The 17667-nt window shown below is 48.3% G+C and overlaps 6 protein-coding genes across 6 annotated transcripts; 4 read left to right on the top strand and 2 right to left on the bottom strand.

Annotated features, from left to right (window-relative positions):
- Nucleotides 1–239: 239 nt before the first annotated feature.
- On the bottom strand, nucleotides 240–1577 carry N7479_008160 (M20 family metallopeptidase; the record flags this gene model as incomplete). The annotated part of the gene is made up of 1 exon (XM_057255854.1): nucleotides 240–1577. The coding sequence occupies one exon, from the start codon at nucleotides 1575–1577 to the stop codon at nucleotides 240–242; it is 1338 nt and encodes a 445-aa protein (XP_057109716.1).
- A 1404-nt stretch (nucleotides 1578–2981) lies between these two features.
- On the top strand, nucleotides 2982–6287 carry N7479_008159 (putative NRPS-like enzyme; the record flags this gene model as incomplete). The annotated part of the gene is made up of 4 exons (XM_057255853.1): nucleotides 2982–3260; nucleotides 3314–3581; nucleotides 3631–5807; nucleotides 5907–6287. The coding sequence occupies 4 exons, from the start codon at nucleotides 2982–2984 to the stop codon at nucleotides 6285–6287; spliced, it is 3105 nt and encodes a 1034-aa protein (XP_057109715.1).
- A 1724-nt stretch (nucleotides 6288–8011) lies between these two features.
- On the top strand, nucleotides 8012–9549 carry N7479_008158 (uncharacterized protein; the record flags this gene model as incomplete). The annotated part of the gene is made up of 2 exons (XM_057255852.1): nucleotides 8012–8291; nucleotides 8354–9549. 2 exons carry the CDS (start codon nucleotides 8012–8014, stop codon nucleotides 9547–9549), a joined length of 1476 nt encoding a protein of 491 aa, XP_057109714.1.
- A 1640-nt stretch (nucleotides 9550–11189) lies between these two features.
- N7479_008157 (putative DNA 3'-phosphatase Tpp1) lies at nucleotides 11190–12942 on the bottom strand (the record flags this gene model as incomplete). Its single annotated transcript, XM_057255851.1, has 8 exons — nucleotides 11190–11557; nucleotides 11612–11672; nucleotides 11726–11862; nucleotides 11937–12064; nucleotides 12116–12421; nucleotides 12474–12586; nucleotides 12645–12802; nucleotides 12852–12942. 8 exons carry the CDS (start codon nucleotides 12940–12942, stop codon nucleotides 11190–11192), a joined length of 1362 nt encoding a protein of 453 aa, XP_057109713.1.
- A 783-nt stretch (nucleotides 12943–13725) lies between these two features.
- N7479_008156 (uncharacterized protein) lies at nucleotides 13726–14570 on the top strand (the record flags this gene model as incomplete). The annotated part of the gene is made up of 4 exons (XM_057255850.1): nucleotides 13726–13883; nucleotides 14020–14086; nucleotides 14201–14269; nucleotides 14334–14570. The coding sequence occupies 4 exons, from the start codon at nucleotides 13726–13728 to the stop codon at nucleotides 14568–14570; spliced, it is 531 nt and encodes a 176-aa protein (XP_057109712.1).
- On the top strand, nucleotides 14567–16058 carry N7479_008155 (uncharacterized protein; the record flags this gene model as incomplete). The annotated part of the gene is given in 4 exon segments (XM_057255849.1): nucleotides 14567–14643; nucleotides 14778–14996; nucleotides 15008–15165; nucleotides 15241–16058. 4 exon segments carry the CDS (start codon nucleotides 14567–14569, stop codon nucleotides 16056–16058), a joined length of 1272 nt encoding a protein of 423 aa, XP_057109711.1.
- Nucleotides 16059–17667: the final 1609 nt, after the last annotated feature.

The following is a 17667-nucleotide window of genomic DNA, read 5'->3' as shown; positions in this document are numbered from 1 at the left end:
TTCGTTTGTCCTCTAGGAATACCTAGATTTGTGTACCAACACTTTGTACATGGCCGGTTTCCCTTTCAGTAAGCAACATTCCTAGTAACGACATAGAGATGGCATTTCATATGCAGAGTCAAGCCACTATTCTCTGTTGGAGACTTAAGATGACCCAAAATAAGACCTAGTAACCGAAGTTATGTACTATATACAGCAGATATCACACCGGTATCAAGATAAATGCAGCGAGAAACAAATCATACAGCCACCTCACCCTTTCTCTCTCTCTCCAGCGCAGTCACAATCAGCTTTTTGTAACCAACCACAGCCTCCTGAAGCTGGCGGACGGTCAAGGCCTCATTGTCACCATGAGCAACAAAAATACTGCCAGGTCCATACAAGTAGCGCTTGACACCAGGACGGACAGCCAGATTGGGCACATCCGTACCGTAGTTAACAGTAATAACATCAAACCCATCAACATCAACATCCAAATCCTGCGGCGGATAAGACTCGCCATGCGAAACAAAGTCCACCACAACCTCCGCCTCGACATCCTTGACCGCCTCCTCAACAGCGCGCTGAACGATCTCCCGCGCCTCAGCAGGCGTCCCAGCCGCAAGTCTGACAGCAACATCCGCCCACGCCTCAGAAGGAACAACATTCGTCGCGACGCCAGCACGGATAACGCCGATATTTAGCGTCGTGGGTCCGTACTTGGGCGAGGCAGGCAGACCACCCTTCTCAACGGGGATATTACCCAGCTCGTCGACGCGCGACAGTGCAGGCAGAATCGCCGAGACGGCGCTCTTGCCTAGCCACGGGTATCCCGAGTGCGCGGCGCTGCCGTGAGCGAGGACCTTGAAGCCGACCATGCCCTTGTGTCCGGCGACGAGGGCTGCCTCGGTTGGTTCACCGAAGATAACGGTGTTGAGGGTGTCTTTGGGGTTGAGTACCGAGTCCGAGAAGACTTTCATTCCGTCGCCGCCGATTTCCTCGCCGACGACGAAGAGAAGCCCGAGTCTAGCATCTGGGTTCTCGTTCCGTGCTTCGATAGTCGCGATGATCTGTGCTGCGACGCTGGCCTTTGCATCAACGGAGCCGCGACCTCCAATGATGAAGTTCTCCGGGTCAAAGTTTGGGGAGCCGTCTGGGACGGGCTGGCGAATGGAGTATGGGATGAAGGGCGGGACTGTGTCGATATGGCTTGTGATGAGGATTGAGGGTTCTGTGTCTGATTTCGTGTGTGGTTTCGTAACGGCGTAGATGTTGTAGCGGGGGTTGAGGTGCTCTTTGCCTTTTACTGCGGGTACTTCTTGCTTTATCACGGTGAAGCTGCAGGCCTCCAGGAAGTCCGCGAGGAAGATACCGATATCGTGCTCGTTGCCGGAGATTGACTCTCTACGGACCAGGTCTTGGTGGAATGCTAGTAGAAAGGAATCGCTGATTTTTCCATATAGCTCTGCTTGGCTGTATCTAGGCCAGAAGGATGATGCTGGTTCGCCTAGGAGCTGCTGCTCAGATGCGGGGTGCGGAGAAGCATGGACACCAGACATGACCGCGGCTGCGGCCGCGAGGTATGAAGAGAGCTTCATTGGGAGATTGGTGTATGGTATGTTCCAATGGGGAGTTGGGGAGTCGGGGAGTTTCTGTATCCAAAACAATTGAATAACCCCGACAACCAGAAAGTTGTGTTTTGCCAATCTTGGCAGTAGCTCCGATGTCCGTGATCGGAAACAAACCCGATTTCGTATACGGTCACGTGGGTATATCAAAACATGGTTACTACATACATAGTACATGTAGTAGTAGAATAGCTTAAATGCAATTGGATTATTACGTCTATGGTTATCGCGTGAGCGAGTTTAATTACACTGATTCATATCGACCAAGTTTTTAGATGCATATTTGTCTGCAACCCCGATGTGTATATACATATGTTTACGCTCAAATACTACATAGTATGAAGATGAAGAGTTACATGTCGGTATTCGGCTCAAGAATGTCGCACATGAAATCACAGTTGCATGGGGATCTAGATGTCGCCACATCACAGGCAATACCACCGCGATATATATCCGGAAGCAGGGAGGAATATTGATGCAGAGAAAGACAAAAGAATATAAAAATCTAGGTACTTTATTCGGGGAAATAAGTATAGATAACGCAATAATATCTATCAAAACTATACAAAGTACATGTAACCCATTATATGCAAAAAACCCATTGGCAAATAAGATATAGTCCCGAGCCCGAATGAAGAGCTTATGTATAGCCAAGGTTTGCACCAAATATGTAGCGAATGACATACAATATCAGGAGACCAGGCCATGTGTTGTCTGTAAATTAGTACTCAAGATCTCTCGTGGCACATTGATATAGGAGGCATGAGAGACCTTACATGGTGCATTGGTCAAGTGGCCTGTAATTCATAGATACATGAGTATGTCTTTCCACAACGTATGTACACAAGTACTAGTACATAGTTAGTGATCTTTAGCAAACTGACTAATTAGCTGATAAGCCCCCGCCATGCTAAGTCGGCTCCACCTGCCATATCACGATCCATCACATTTCCAACATATTCGGCACCGATATCCCGGTAAGACGGAGGGATTCGGTCATTGTGAAGCCAAAACAAAGCATAGCAATGCTCAGCAGGCGGTATACGCTCTGAGTAGGTATGAGACTAGTGTGATATCAGCAATGATCTACACCTTCATACAGTCACTCCCGTAATGTACACAACATGAGCTATCTTGTACAGCAGATATAGTAAATAATAACGATAATGAACGGTGATTCGCCACTTCTGTGACACCTCAAATGCAGGTCATCTTCACTGAGTATCAGCTTGTTTTGGGGAACTATGTTGGATATAAATATGGATTTTATATCCCTTAGAATGGATAGAAGATCGCATTGTTTTGGTACATACTTCCCAGTATTCTTACTGCTTCAGTTTACCTTGGTTCCTGACATCTAAACCATTGAATAATATGGAGTCTCATCAGAAAAGACTGCTTGCGACAACGGTCGACGATCATGCTGAAACAAATCCCAGCCAACGATTTGCTGTTATCCCACAGGGACCAGAAATAAGCAATGGGTTCCAAGACCTTTCAATCAAAGACCTGGCACAGGCTGTGAACTTCATGTGCTGGTGGATTGAAAACACCATTGGACCGGCACAATCCCCAGAGACGTTGGCATATATGGGCAGCAACGATGTGCGCTATTTCTTCTTTATGCTTGCATGTCAGAAGACTGGATACCAGGTAAAACAAAGCCATTGTAGCCGTAGACAGAATAATCAGACTGATTTTCATAGGCCTTCTTGCCTTCCACTAGGAACTCGGACGAAGCCCATGTCCATCTATTCAAAGCGACAAACTGCACCAAGTTCTTCTTCAGCGAGGAGCGCCAGATACGAACCCTCGAGATCCAGGGACATCTTCCGGCATTAGATATCTTTCAAGTCCCGACTATCAAGAAGATTCTCAGTGACGAAATCGGTCTGCGGCACTATCCATACACCAAATCTTATGCCGACGCAGAGAATGATACAATATGCATCATCCATAGCTCTGGAACAACAGGTAAACTCCCTGAATGTGACACCGTGAACCCGGCTAATTCCCGCTCCAGCCATGCCAAAGCCAGTATATCTCACCAACGGCTTCTTCATGGCCATGGATTCTCTTTCCAATCTCATAAAGTCATCAGGTCGCCAGCCAAGCATGTTCTACGATCTAGACCAAACCGAACTAGTCCTGGGCACGCCGCCTTTCTTCCATATAATGGGCCTAATACCACCCGTGTTCTCAGTGTGGTTCGAAGTGCCCGCCCTCATTGGCCCAGACAAGTCACTCTCCGTCGACCATATGATAGACCTGCTGCGCACGGCCCGTCCCACAGCTATGCTCTGCACTCCCTCGATCCTAGAAGACCTAAGCTACTCCGACGCAGCTTTGGATTGTCTGAAAGAACTCAAGACAGTGTACTTCGGCGGCGCACCTCTATCTCCAGAGATCGGAGAGCGGTTGAGCAAGTATACGCAGCTTGTATCGTCTATTGGAAGCAGCGAGGCGGGCGTGTTGTCAGCTTTCGCGCCGGAGGACCCAGCTAACTGGAGTTACTTGGAATGGAATGAAGCGTACGGCATAGACATGGAAGATGTCGGGGATGGAGTATTCGAGATGGTGATTCCTCGACAGGAAAATGCTCGCGACTTCAAGAGCATTTTCCACACATACCCCAATATCAATGTGTATCACACCAATGATCTCTTTACCCAGCACCCGACGAAACCGCATCTGTGGAAGTTCTGTGGGCGCAAGGATGATGTGATTGTCCTCAGTAACGGCGAGAAATTCAATCCCGTTGGGATGGAGAAAACCATTGAAGGACACCCGCTGGTCAGGAGGGCGGTGGTGGTCGGGCAGTCCCGGTTCCAGGCCGGTCTGCTCGTCGAGCCGAGTCACGGAGGACCGGATTTGCACCTGAAGCTCTTTGTTGAGGAGATCTGGTCGACGGTGCAAGCGGCTAACCAGACTATCGCGGCTCATGGGCGGTTGATGAAGAACAGGATCTGGTTCGCGGCGAAGAATAAGCCGTTTAAGACGACTCCGAAAGGTACTGTGCAGCGTCAGGCTGTGCTTCGAGATTACAAGAAAGAGATCGATGAAATGTATGCCAAAGAGCTTGAGCATGACTTGGAACAGTGTCTGCCAGAGAGGTTGAACGGTGAGAGTGTTACAGGGTATATCCACCAGATTATCACCCGTGTTCTGGAGAAATCGAATATCGAGAATAGTCAGGACTTTTACTCTGCCGGTCTTGATTCTCTGATGACCATTCATCTCGCCCAGGTGCTGCAAAAGGGTATCCAGCTACGTCGGCCGGATGTGAAAGCAGGAACCATAGACGCCCAGACGATCTATCGGAACCCAACAGTAGACCGGTTGTCTCTGGTCGTTATGGCCATCTTAGATGGAAAAACCCAAGCTGGGATCCCGCGAGCAGAGAAGATCCAGAGTCTAGTGGAAAAGTATACGTCCGATCTTCCAGCGCGGGAAGTCTACCCTCCGAATGGATTGCATTCACCTTCGACCGTGATACTGACCGGATCAACCGGCTCTCTGGGAACATATCTACTGCATTCTCTACTGAGCAGCGATTCCATCACGAAGGTCTACTGCCTCAACCGCTCCGACGCGGAATCACGACAGAAAAAAGGCTTCGAAGAGAAAGGCCTGCGCCTCGACGCAAGCAACTGGGAAAACAAAGTCGAATTCCTCCAAGCCTCATTCGGAAAACCCCAATTCGGACTAAACGAATCCAAATACGAAGAACTCCTCAACTCAGTCGATACCATCATCCACAACGCCTGGAAAGTCGACTTCAACCACACCGTCGATTCCTTCGAGGAAACCCACATCCAGGGCGTGCGCCGCTTTATCGACTTTAGCTTGGCCAGTCGCAGCAATGCCCATCTTCACTTCATCTCCTCCGTCAGCACGGTAGGTGCTTGGACCCCAGAAATGGGAGCCTCGATCCCAGAAGTACCGATGGAGGACATTGCAGTCGTTCTCCCGCAGGGCTACGGTGAATCCAAATACATTGCCGAGCGGATGTGTCTCGAAGCCTCGAAACGATCCCACGTCCCTACGTCGGTGTATCGCGTCGGACAAATCGCCGGACCAACCAGTGCGCGCGGACGATGGAATCCACAGGAATGGCTCCCGACGATCATCGCAACGTCGAAAGCGATGTGTAAAATTCCGACTGGACTAGGCTCGACCACCGTCGATTGGGTCCCGGTAGTAAGTCCCCCTGATCAGCAAATAGATTAACCGGAGCCGAAGGAAAAATTTTTCCTTGAAAAAACAAGACCTAGCGCTGATCACTTTCCATTCCTCTAGGATATTCTATCGAAGATTATCGTGGAAATTGTCCACACGCGTCATAGCTCCGACGCAGAATCGGCCGTGTTCCATCTCACGAATCCCGAACAAACACCATGGTCTTCGTTGATCCCGGCTATCCAGAGCCAATACGCGGTCGAGCCGGTGGATTTTTCCGCCTGGCTGGCCGAACTGGAAAGTATCGTTAACCCTAATAGTGTGGAGATTGCCTTGAAGCCCGCGCTCAAGCTGTTGGGTTTTTACCGCGGGCTTCAAGGGGAAGGTGCCTCTGTGGCGCTGGATGTCCGTCGGGCCAGAGAGGCCAGTGTCAGCATGAAGGCTCTGGGCCCGGTTTCTGGGTCGTTGATGCGGAATTGGTTGCAGCAATGGCGATTTTGATTACAAAGGTTATAGATTAAATGGCTAACAATAGATTGGATATGGTACAAAGTACAATGTCCTTGTATAGATATATCGCCATGTAGTATTTAGAGGGTTGAATATGTCATGCCGGTGTTCCTAATCCTTCCTAATTGGGTACTTACCTCAGCAAATTCACCCGATTAGGTTTTTTTTCTTTATTTTTTTTTTAACGAGAGACGATGATTGGCCGATCTACCAGAACCCAATACTATTTTGGACTGCAGGCTCTGTAGTAAGGATGTTTCTAAGAGATGATCGTGGGATCTCCAGTGTCAAAAACAGATGTGATCTATCACCTACATTATCAACTTCATTGAAGAGATTTTCTTGACTTGTCGGATAAAATCGAACCCGGTGGCTGCGCCAAGACTCGCCTCTCACGCCTCCAATGGCGTTCCAAAGCACTAAACACTACCTATTTTTCCCCATGGAAAAATCGAAGGTTCTCCGAGAACACCGAGAACGTTTGGTTAGGGCCATGTGGATCTGACGTCTGAATGCCATTCGATTTCCCCTAAGTAGGGCCTGGTGTGGGTATCATTGGATGGCAATTTTTACCTTCTTCTAGTATAGTATTGTAGTACACTACTGTATGTAGCGCTTTGATATAGTCCAGGTCTAGTTCGGAGTTCATATACAACATATAGCACCGTGCCCTACAGACTTGGCCTCTGTACAACCATCCTACAAAGTTCTGACTTCTACGGGACCTTTGTTACTCAACATATCGGAGACAAACGGGGATGCACCAGTGTACAGAATGGATATACAAGGCCAAATGATGAAGAAAAAGAATAAATAAAAAAAGATGTATTCAATTATTCCAGGGCTTTCCCTTCAGGCAACCAATCAACATCTGTATACCCGTACGTGGGGTCCAAATTGCATCATAATGGTTCCCAATCCACTTTGGTCTAGAATGCACGGGTTCTTTTGTACCTAAAGGATAGGAATATTGGGCTACACAACAGATCTGTGTAGCCGTTGAATTGGGGTATATATATGTACTATCTAGAGATAGTATACTACACTACATACATGGATATGTGCTACCTATGTACTTAGTAAACCAAATAATAAATGAAAAAAATACAAAAGAATCCAGACTCTTTAATACCATGGTTCAAATATAGTCAACCACCGGATCTTAGCGGAGAGAACCAAGTTTAGTTTCAATGGCCGTGTTAGTCAGGGAAGAATTCCCCACCGGGTTTGTTTGGGAGGTCTAGAGCCACAACAGTAGAGTATTCTCGTAGTGCCTCTCTCTCTCTTCTCTTCTTTGAAAATCTCAAAGAGACCTGTACTACCCAGGATCTCCCTGTTAGTCCGTTTGCCGATTGTAAGCAGAAAAACACAACTCCCTTTCTGCCCAGCCAGTTGGTGTCAACTTGTTTGGTCCACGTCGCTCCGGAATTCCTTTTTTTTTTTTCCTTTTTGGAATTTCTCAATTGAGAGAGGCCTACGATAATTCCATCGCATTTCCCATCGCTAACTGGCCCTGGACCTCAGTTCCCGCCTTTCCCGGTTACTCTCCATCACACCGCTACCGTCTTTTTCCGCCCAAAGGCCAGGGAATGACTTGTTCGAATTAAGGCCTTGTCTCTTACTCTCTTTATCTTCTCCATCAACCCCTCACATCAAATGCTGAACTGCAACAACTCCCTATATACCCAGCCACCTTGTCCAGCGGCACTCTGAGAATGTATAAACTGTCTCAAATAATCGACGCGACACGAGAAGGTCTCGACGCGGATTCACCTATACGCCAGCCGCACTCCCCATTGACTATTAATACCAATCCCTCTGCCCCCGCATCACCGGCCATTTCTTTGTTCTCGACTGGACACAACCGCGTCTCTAGTTCGGTATCTTCCCTCGTCTCTACAGTGGGAAATTCAATGGACAGTCCCAGTCGGAGTCATTTGACCGGGGTCAAAGAAGAGGAATGCACACGCGATTCATTGGAAGATAGCTATTTCCGTAGGTGTCAAATCACCACCCAAGAGAAAAACACCCCCGATACTGACGACAACCTTCTATAGAACATTTCGATTACCGCATGTCTGCAGAAGAGTCATACTTCACTCCCGTCGATAACTCAGATAACTACGATCTGACTGATACTGGCATGGAGACGGCCCCATCACCGAAAAAGAGACGCTCAGACAGTGTGTCAATAAAAGGTGTCTCGCGCATCAACTCGCACATCTCAACCATGTCAGCCCGGTGGAAGACCAAACGATCCTCCGGCGGCGCAGAAGGCGATATCTTCCCGGAAGATCTAAGATCGCGCGCGAACTCGGCGGCCTCCTCCGCCTTGGCAAGTCCCATCGTTAGCTCCATGCCCATGAGCCGGGTCGATTCTATCCCCCCGTCCCCCGCGCGAACAATCTTCGAAGAACGCGCCAGCGAGTCCGGCGCACGCCCCATCGATATCACCCGAGCAAACAGTCTCAGCCAGGACGACAATGATCTACAGAAAGCGACAACACCCCTCCTGCCGCCGTTCATGGGAGACGACCCAACGAGCGCCGCGGCATCCCGCGTCCAGTCGCCACTACAGTCTCCCTCAGTTGCAGACATGAGCGAACAATCACACTTTAACTACAATGTGACTTCAGACCCGCGGTTCATGGGCGTTCTCCCCTCCCCACCACTCTCATCCAAGCCCTCCGTGGCCTCCTTCAACCGACCACGCGCCAGCACGGTGCGCACAGTCTCCGGCGAGGTAACACCGCTCGTGCTCTCCGATCCCAACGACGAATGGGCCCACAAACTCGGCCACGCAAACTTCACCATCACACCGGAGCCCTACGACCCCGTTGTCTGCGATCTCGGCAGTTTCCGGCAGATGCGTGCAGACTGGGATATTGCGCGATGCAATTTCGCCAAGCATCTCGTCCGCACCGGCGAGCACTATGGCGTCACATCGAACATCTACAAGCTCACCGTGGAGAAATGGGAGTCGATTAATCGCGAGTGGGCAGCGCAGCATGAGGCCATGCTCGATCAGCTTAGCGCTATTGATGGCGTTGCTCTCACGCTTACTCAGTCTAATATCCACCCCTGCCAACAACTCTGCATCCCGCGTCTGCATGACAAATTCCCCGAGATGGGCGATGAAGACATTGTCGGCCCAATGGCTGTGGCGCCTGCTACGGAGATTCCCGGTCCTTGTCGTTCTGAGAAAAAGAGGAATTTCTTCCGCTTTTTCCAGGATTTGGTTTCCCGACCTTGAGACCTGAGTCATTTTGGGCTCTTGATTCTCCCGGTTTCTTTTTTCTTCTTCTTTTTCTTATTCCTACAGCGATCCGCAACGATAATGACGATAGATTATTCCCCGCGCGCCTTCTGATGACTTCAATCTCGCCCGCACTGTTACGATTAATGTCTCTCCTTTGGTTTTCTTTTTTTTTTTCTTTGACTGTTTATAATGACTCTTACGACTTACGATCCGGATCTGCGACTACTGTTCTCGCCCCGGATCATGCCATTCCTTCGTCTATAATCCGAGTCTTTGTCTTTTCTGGTTATCTTTTCTATTCTTGGTCCTGGATGTGTTGTCTTGTTTCCTAAAGACACACTACAATCCTCTCAACAGTCGACAAGAAACAGATCGAATACACCACTGACTGGGTATCCACCCCTCCTCTCCTTTTGGTCTGTCTCTATACATATCTACCTATACCCCCCATACACCAGCCTACCAGTCCGTTTTACCACATAGACTTCAGCCCTATCCATCATCTCTGCTCGCAGAGGCCAAAAAACAAAAAAAAAAAAAGCATTTCAAAAAGCATTCTACCTTGTTTCTATATGTATATACCTATCCAGATTACTGCACATATAACATATGATCATCATATGCCATAATTACTACATTTATATCTACATTCTCAAATCTTAATACTCAAATCTCAAAGATAAACTGAGCATAATCTATGAAACATCCATGTACATGCCTTGGAAAGGATGACGCGGTGCATACTAGAATTCCCGGATAGACACTACTATCACAGCTACTACCATCCCTACTACCTATATAGGTATCTCGGTACAGCCTACCAAAAAAGAAAGCGCAAAGCGCGTGTAATGAGTCACATGTACAACGACTACGACAGTGGAGATGAAGTGCTGTGGGTCGGCCACGTTGTGAAGCTACCGCCATTTGGAATTCCATCCAACAAACCACATACCGACATGAACGATTGGGGGCTTCCACACAGATAACAACCGTGATCCCATGATCCAGGATCCACTTGAGACATGTCATGTCCGCACTGGGCAATTGAGTTTAGCGGGTGTGCTGGTGCCTGTCTGTGCCTGTCTTGGCAGCGGTTTTCCAATAGGATGATTTTGCCCTTGATCTCGTGAGCCACGTTCGTTGGATTGGATTGTTCCTGCTGCATCCGCGGTGCTAGGCAGTGTAGATGTAGATGTATACTGCTAGGGTTAGTCCTTGAGTCGTATTCAGTCGCTTACTATACATGTTCATCTACATGCAATGTACCTGCTAGGTGATGTCATGTGCGCAGTCATGTCTGTGATGTATTTATGCACGAGGCTCGGGAAGGATGTAAGTCATGGATATAAGGCGCGATAGCGATTATAGCACATACAGTACAAATATAGATATCTCATAATCACCCTATACCCCTCTTCCAGGGTCAGAGCTGATGTCTTGATCTAAGATTACCACAGAACCGAAACATGCATTGACGCAGTCGAGATCAATATTGCGACTCCGAGAGCGTCAGGTGAAACCCGACAGATTGTGGGTGCCTAGACACCGGGTTTCAGCTTCGACATGCAGAACATAGGCAATCATCAACCACAACATGAATAGTCAATAAGTAGTCAGCGTGCATTCGCGCACTTTCAAACCCAGTACTGTCCCCAAAGACCCTTCGCTTCTTCGCTGCCGCGGAACTGGAATTCAACCGGGATGATATCGTCAAAGCCCTCGTCCAGCGTGGGAGCGCGGAAGCGGCGGCCGAAATCGCCGAAGGCGATGCCGGGGAGCGAGATTCGGGATTCGGGGTTCTGGTTGCGATGAGAATGGGATGGCGTTCGGGTGGGGATGGGCGTGCTAGTACATACCAGTTCTTTGTTTGATGCTCGGACGGCGTTGTTGTGCTTGCATAGCTCTGGTGTTGAGATGAACTGTACGCAGCGGATGGGGACGTTGAATTCCTTTGCGAGGGAGGTCCAGTGGGCTCGTGTTTCTGGGTCCGCGTTGGTGTTATCTAGGTAGGGTTAGATTTGATGAAGCGAAAGATAAAGAGTATATGATCACGTACCCACTGCCACGGACTTCTTGGCTTCTAGATGCTCACGGGCAACCTTGAGGCATTTTGGACGCTGTGTTTATCAGCATGCGCTTTCGGTTTCGTTTGTGGTTACTTGTAGCATACCGTCTTGAGAAGATCCTGGTTGACCCGTTCGTAGCCTAGAGGCTCCAGGTGGTTCCAGTAGAAAGTGGATTTCCCGGCGCCTGGGCTACCGCAGAAGATAACAAGTTCAAGCGGGTGCTTGCGGGTGAAGGGTTTCGCTGTGGTGAGGATCTATCAACAATCTGCAAGAGGGATTCCTCGGGGGAGTTGGATGTAAGGAAACAGCACATACCGGGCTCTCCAAGATCCGACTTGACAAAGGACATAGGGTCGAAGCCCATCGCCGGCGTCTCAGTGGTCTGCCCGAGGAAAAATTCCTCGGGAGTTTTGAATGGCACACCCATGTTGATAGCAAGTCTCCTAGAGTAGAGATCAGACTTCGTTCGCAACTGGTAGTCATGATGTTCTTACCGATCCACCGCTGAATGATCACCTGGCCGTCCAGCCGCATCACCGACAAAGAAGGACGCAGGCAAGTCAACACCCGTCACATCGAGATCGTAGTCATCCAGGAACTCGTGCCACATTCCCAGACGCGGTTTCCTGTATTTGGGGTCTGTGGTGGCCGCATAGACGCTGATGGGGAAATCAAGTTCTGTCATGACGGCTTCCATCTTGTCTGTGAAGTTCGACATGCTTTTCGATTTACTCCGTCCGCCCTTGATATCCTTCTGCGTGCTGATATTCTTTTGGTTGGAGAAGATTACGACTTGGAAGCTGTCAAAGCGTGAGTTCGAGTGAGCCGAACGCTACATGAATCTGCACATACCCTTCAGCATTGAGCTCCCTCAATCGGGTCGGGACTTTGGCGTTCCACCATTGCCAGTCAGTTGCAGATTTGGGGAACACATTGCCTGATTTAGTCTTGATTAATGTCGAATCCTATATATTGACGTTAGTAGGGCTTTCATGTCTCTCGATGCTACCGGTTCTATCACACCAGGTCAAAGCCAGCAATTCGGCGCGGTTTCTTAGTAAAAGGCACCGCATTGCCCGTTATCTGTTTTCCGATGATAACACTTGTGCCGATGACACGCCATGTGATCGGTGCGGGCTGCTTCTGCGAGACAGGGGTGAAGAAGTTTGCCGCGGAGTTCTCTGATTGTTTTTAGTAACTGCCACAGAATAATTCATATTTGGTACTCACTAGTCGCCGTCGAGGTAACCTTTCGGCGCAATGGGGGTGGAGATATGGCTTGGGTAGGGGAGGCGTGTCTCTTAGCTGCCCCCTCCGCCATTCTAACGGTTCTAGCGATTGAAAACGTCGTGAAGGGTTGGAAAATTCAGTTGGGTGTTTTTCGGTTCAACCAGTCGGTACGTTGTAGTTAGATCATTTACGGGCGACTAATTGAGCCACCTGGACACAACTCTCTCATTGGATAATATTGCCAGGCAGTATTTTAGATCCAAATATACGTAGTAACCCCAATATATATCTATGGGACAGAACGAGAGTCTCTATCAATTACCCTGTATATATCAATACTGGAGTCAACTTTATAATATCTATATAATGTACAAAGTTAGGCCTAGGGTAGGAGTATACACCGCGGGAGCGCTATATTCCAGTTACACGATCGGCGATAGTGATAGCCCTGGACGGCAAACGTTATCTACCATGGGAGGGTCACAAGCACTTTAATATCACTACTCAATAATCAACTAATTGTTATGAAAAAAAAAACCTCTACATAAGGTTGAGACGGTGATTGAGAGGCCAGAAACGGCTGCTTTTGACGCCGTTTTAGGCCGCTCGCTCACCGTGGACGGTCTTGGCGTCACGTGCACTAAAACCCACGGCCGACCTGGTTTACTGCCACCCAAGTCTCGCGTTGGCCGTGCCTAGTGCCTAGGCCTTCGATCCAATTCGTGTCCATTCATGCTGCAGGCGCCGAAGGGGCCCTTGTCCATTCACTCGTCACCACCGTCCCGGTGGAGTGAGGGCGCCGAAAATGGCTCCTCTGTTGGAAAACCGTCCTTCTCTGGGTTTCCATAAATATCGACTACCATGGCCCCGACCGATGCACCTCGTCTCTACAGCAGTCTTTCCTAGCAGCGAATTTGAGTCCGAGTCGGAGGAAGAGTCTCAGGATAAACTGGGCCTCGATGATAAAGATGAACAACTCTCCCCGGAGTACTTTCTTCAGGAGGCCGAGTCTCTGGATATGTCTCAGCTCCGGTAGAAGCGCTACAGTCTAAAAACGCAAATGAGATTGGATAAGACGCAGGATCTGTGGAAAGAGTAGATCCTGCGGAAAGAGTAAGTTATAGCTTGAGTGTTATACTTGCGCTACTAAACTCACTGACTGTACCAGGTTCTGCAAAGGTGCAAAGCGCGATCCAGTTGAATGTCTATCCCAACTCTCTAATACCGAAAAGACAGTGCGCTTCCTGAAGGCCTTCTTTTCGTGGCGCTGTAGGCGGCGACGGGGGGAAAATAGCCGTCGTAACCTAGGATTGAAGCACAAATCCTCGCTTGAATCTTTATAGAAATAGTGGTATCTGATCTACAAGTCCGAGGTTGGATATAAACTTAGCAAAGATATTCAGGTGAAAATCCGCGACGTGAGTTATCCGAAGCGATATAGAAATGACTGAAATCTGACTGAAATCCGACTGACTATCACAGGTGCTTGCGATAGTAGCGAAAGAAGAAAAGCTTTCCCTCCAACCTCGACCGAAAGCGACTATATATATCGAAGATATGGCTGAATTTGCGCGAGTAATCCTGTCCACGACCGAGCTAACGTTTCCCTGTGGCTGGTACAGAATACAACTTCTCCTCTTTTACCAGCTGGCGGCTATCACTGGTAGTCGTCCGGGGGCGCTATTGGAACTACGCTTCCGGGATCTAAAGCTGACATGAATTCGGGATCCAAACGGAAAACACCCTCGCTTGTTCATCTATTTGAGACCAGAGTTCACAAAAACCTTCCTCGGTGAAAAGGAGTCGTAAGAGCCCCTGCCTCCCTCCCTTCCTTCGCGCTGTCTCTTGTACCCCTTTGCCTTTCAATTCTTGTCAGGAAGCTTTCCGGGTCAACCTGAAGCTACCATACTAATAATTATTGAATAGGAATACATTCCCAATCCCGGAAATTATTTTCGACCTCACCTTAGCCCTCAGTCCTCATATTTTCCTGTTGGGTATGCTGTTTAGGATCCGTGCATTCAAGAATATATCTGAGGATGGCCCTATTTTGGACTGTCCTGAAAAATTGTATAGACTTCGGGTCTTAGATAGGCTAGGCCAGCAGGAACTAAAGCTCAAAGACGAGATTCTCGATGACTACGTGTTTTGTCAAGTATTGCGGGAGCCCGATGGATTTCGCATCGCATTGGACCAAAAGCTTACGGCTGGCTGCGCTACCGAATAAAACGAGGTGGTCTAATCACAGGGTTTGCAGAAGTCGCGAGGCCTTACTGCCTCCGATATAGCGCAGCGAAAGCGTTCAACGACAGTCGTAAGTGGCCCTTGGAATTCTGAATTCTTCGGCTAACGCGTTTTCCGATCAGCGGATATATCGAATGAATTGCAGAACGTAAGCAGTGGAAAACCCAGGAGAAAATTGTGAAGAAGCTTCAAAAGAAATATAAACACGCCGAGGAGCAGTATGACCGTTCCGTGAAGCAATTACGCAACGAAAAAGGCCGACAACGACACTGCTTAATTCGCGAAAACCTAGAACGTTATAAGAATGAACAGCCGGTGATCGACAGCGAACGGCAGCTGTCAGAGAAGATAGTTAACGAGGAGGTCAAGGTTGCACTAGAAAGTACAGGCTCTATAACACCACAGTATATAACTCTTATCGACACAGTCTTGACTATACCCGGTGCAACTACTGAGAAAGAGTATAAGCGAAGGATTGCTGCAATCAATGCGGTGATTGCTGTTTGTAATGCAGAAGAGGGCTCACCTTCCCGGCCCCCTACATCAAAAAAACGCTGCGTTAATTATATCGACACTTCGCCAGCTGATCTTATACCTAAAAGGCAGAAGCCGGCTGCTTCAGATATAGAGGACGATGTTTTTTCTCAAGCCATCGCTTCGGTCTGCGTCAAATCTCCAGAAGAGAGACCGACGATCTGCTTTATCTGCCTCGGTAACCCAATGCTGCCGGGCAGTGAACGACTGCGGAAGTTCAAGAACTCAGGGTCTCTCAGCCGACACTTTGTGAACAAACATATCAAACCGTATTCGAACAGTATACAATACGAGTGCACGATATACGGAGAGCAACTGTCGTCTAAATCAGCACTACTGAACCACGCTCAAGGTTCACATAGAATTGTTTCTTGCTTGCCTCTACCAGTTCTTGGTCTGCCTTTACCAGGAAAACCAAGCTTCGATTGATTTCATCATAGACTACCAATCCCTCGAAGCTTCTTGTGCTGGTAATAGATATCTATTCATTCTGGAGGGAGATGATTTACGCCGGTCGGACCATCTTCACTTTCTGTGCAATGTCGGCTGAATGCTGCTTGAGGGGTCGCGCTTTTACTTGATACAGGGAAACGTCGAAGTGATCCGGTGTTCAGTATAACCTGAATTGCAACTGCCGTTGGTATAATGGTTGGGATTTCCAGGGAAAACATAAATTGCGAGTGTGCTTCCCGGCCAGAAAACAGAGAAAATCTAGTATCTCCAGAGGACGTTAAAGAAAGCCGCTTCTCAGAATACTTTTGGAATGACACTTGGGATTAATCGCAGCTTAGAAAAGAACAAGTTATGTACAGTTATTCCATTTCCTTTTCCCGGCTTTTGATGCGGTCGCGGCGCCAACGTAGGCAAAGTAAAACTTCGATCCGTCCCGAAATGAGCGCGAACGTAGGAAACTGTCAATTCTCGGTACTTCTTCGTGTACCAGTTTGATCATGTTATGGACATCCCTCGGGGTCAAATCTAGCCGGTCGCGGTCCTCGACCATGATATTATGAAATTTAAGAGAGCGCAGGGACTTAACGTTGTTTTGTAGAAAACTTTTTAAAAAAGCCCGCGTCGTATAAATTGAGCACAAGTCTACAGTGACTACGCATAAGTCTTAGCACCCCTGGCCCCACATAGAGTAGTTACGTAATATTCTGCCGGCATAATTTTCCCCTCAAGATTCACTAGGTAGCTATTAAAGCCGCCTTGTTATGCAAAAATTTGCCTTCCTAAATAGAAATTAACGTTAAAATTCTAGAGGCAATTCTTAACGGGTGCTTCAGATAAATTGGGTGCCTTATGGCATAAGTTGTATGAGCGTTTGGTAGGCGGTAGAGTGACGTTTGGGCGGTGTGATAGATGGGTCTCAAAGGGGTGTTAACACTTATGCGTAGTGACTGTAACTCACGTAGACTCAGATTTGTGCGAGACAACAAAGCCAATGCTAGACTACTACCGACAAGACGTAGAACCTGGGTATATCCCACTAGTGTGGTGAGAAGATTCGTCAAAGAGTTCCACTGTGGGCTTCCCAATGAAGGATAGTCGCGGTGTGTCAACGAGGTGAGCTGGATTTCCTGAAAAGGTGAGCCGGCAGAGACAAGAGCATTCAGCACTACTTGGATATGATGTGTATAAGCATTCTGCTCCGTCATATCGCATACTTCTTGGTATTCTTCCTCCTAAATCTCGCCTTGAAACTCACAAAACACCAGCACTAATTCTTTCAAATTGAAGAACTGTTTGAACGCGAGATTTAACAACTCCGCGTCTCTTCCGATGTCTATAATGCTTTGTTGCTCAGCACATCTTCGCCGTATTGTTTCATAGACATCCGTGTATGAAGGATGATTGCATCTAGACTTCCGCAAAGCCCACAAATGGGCCTAACCTTGGAAACCCGACCCAACCCGTAGCCCACTAATGGGGGCCTATAAGGCCCCCATTAAAGCCCATCTTATCGGCCTCTGGAATCGCTCTATTACGACCTTCCACTGGGTGTATCAAGTTCAAATTCGGAATTCAGAATTTTACT

This window comes from Penicillium vulpinum, assembly GCF_028829585.1.
Source record: "Penicillium vulpinum strain IBT 29486 chromosome Unknown utg000003l_segment0_segment0, whole genome shotgun sequence".
In the NCBI taxonomy this organism is placed as follows: domain Eukaryota; kingdom Fungi; phylum Ascomycota; class Eurotiomycetes; order Eurotiales; family Aspergillaceae; genus Penicillium; species Penicillium vulpinum.
The sequence above is the reverse complement of the archived record's forward strand: the minus strand, read 5'-3'. Positions and strand labels throughout refer to the sequence as shown.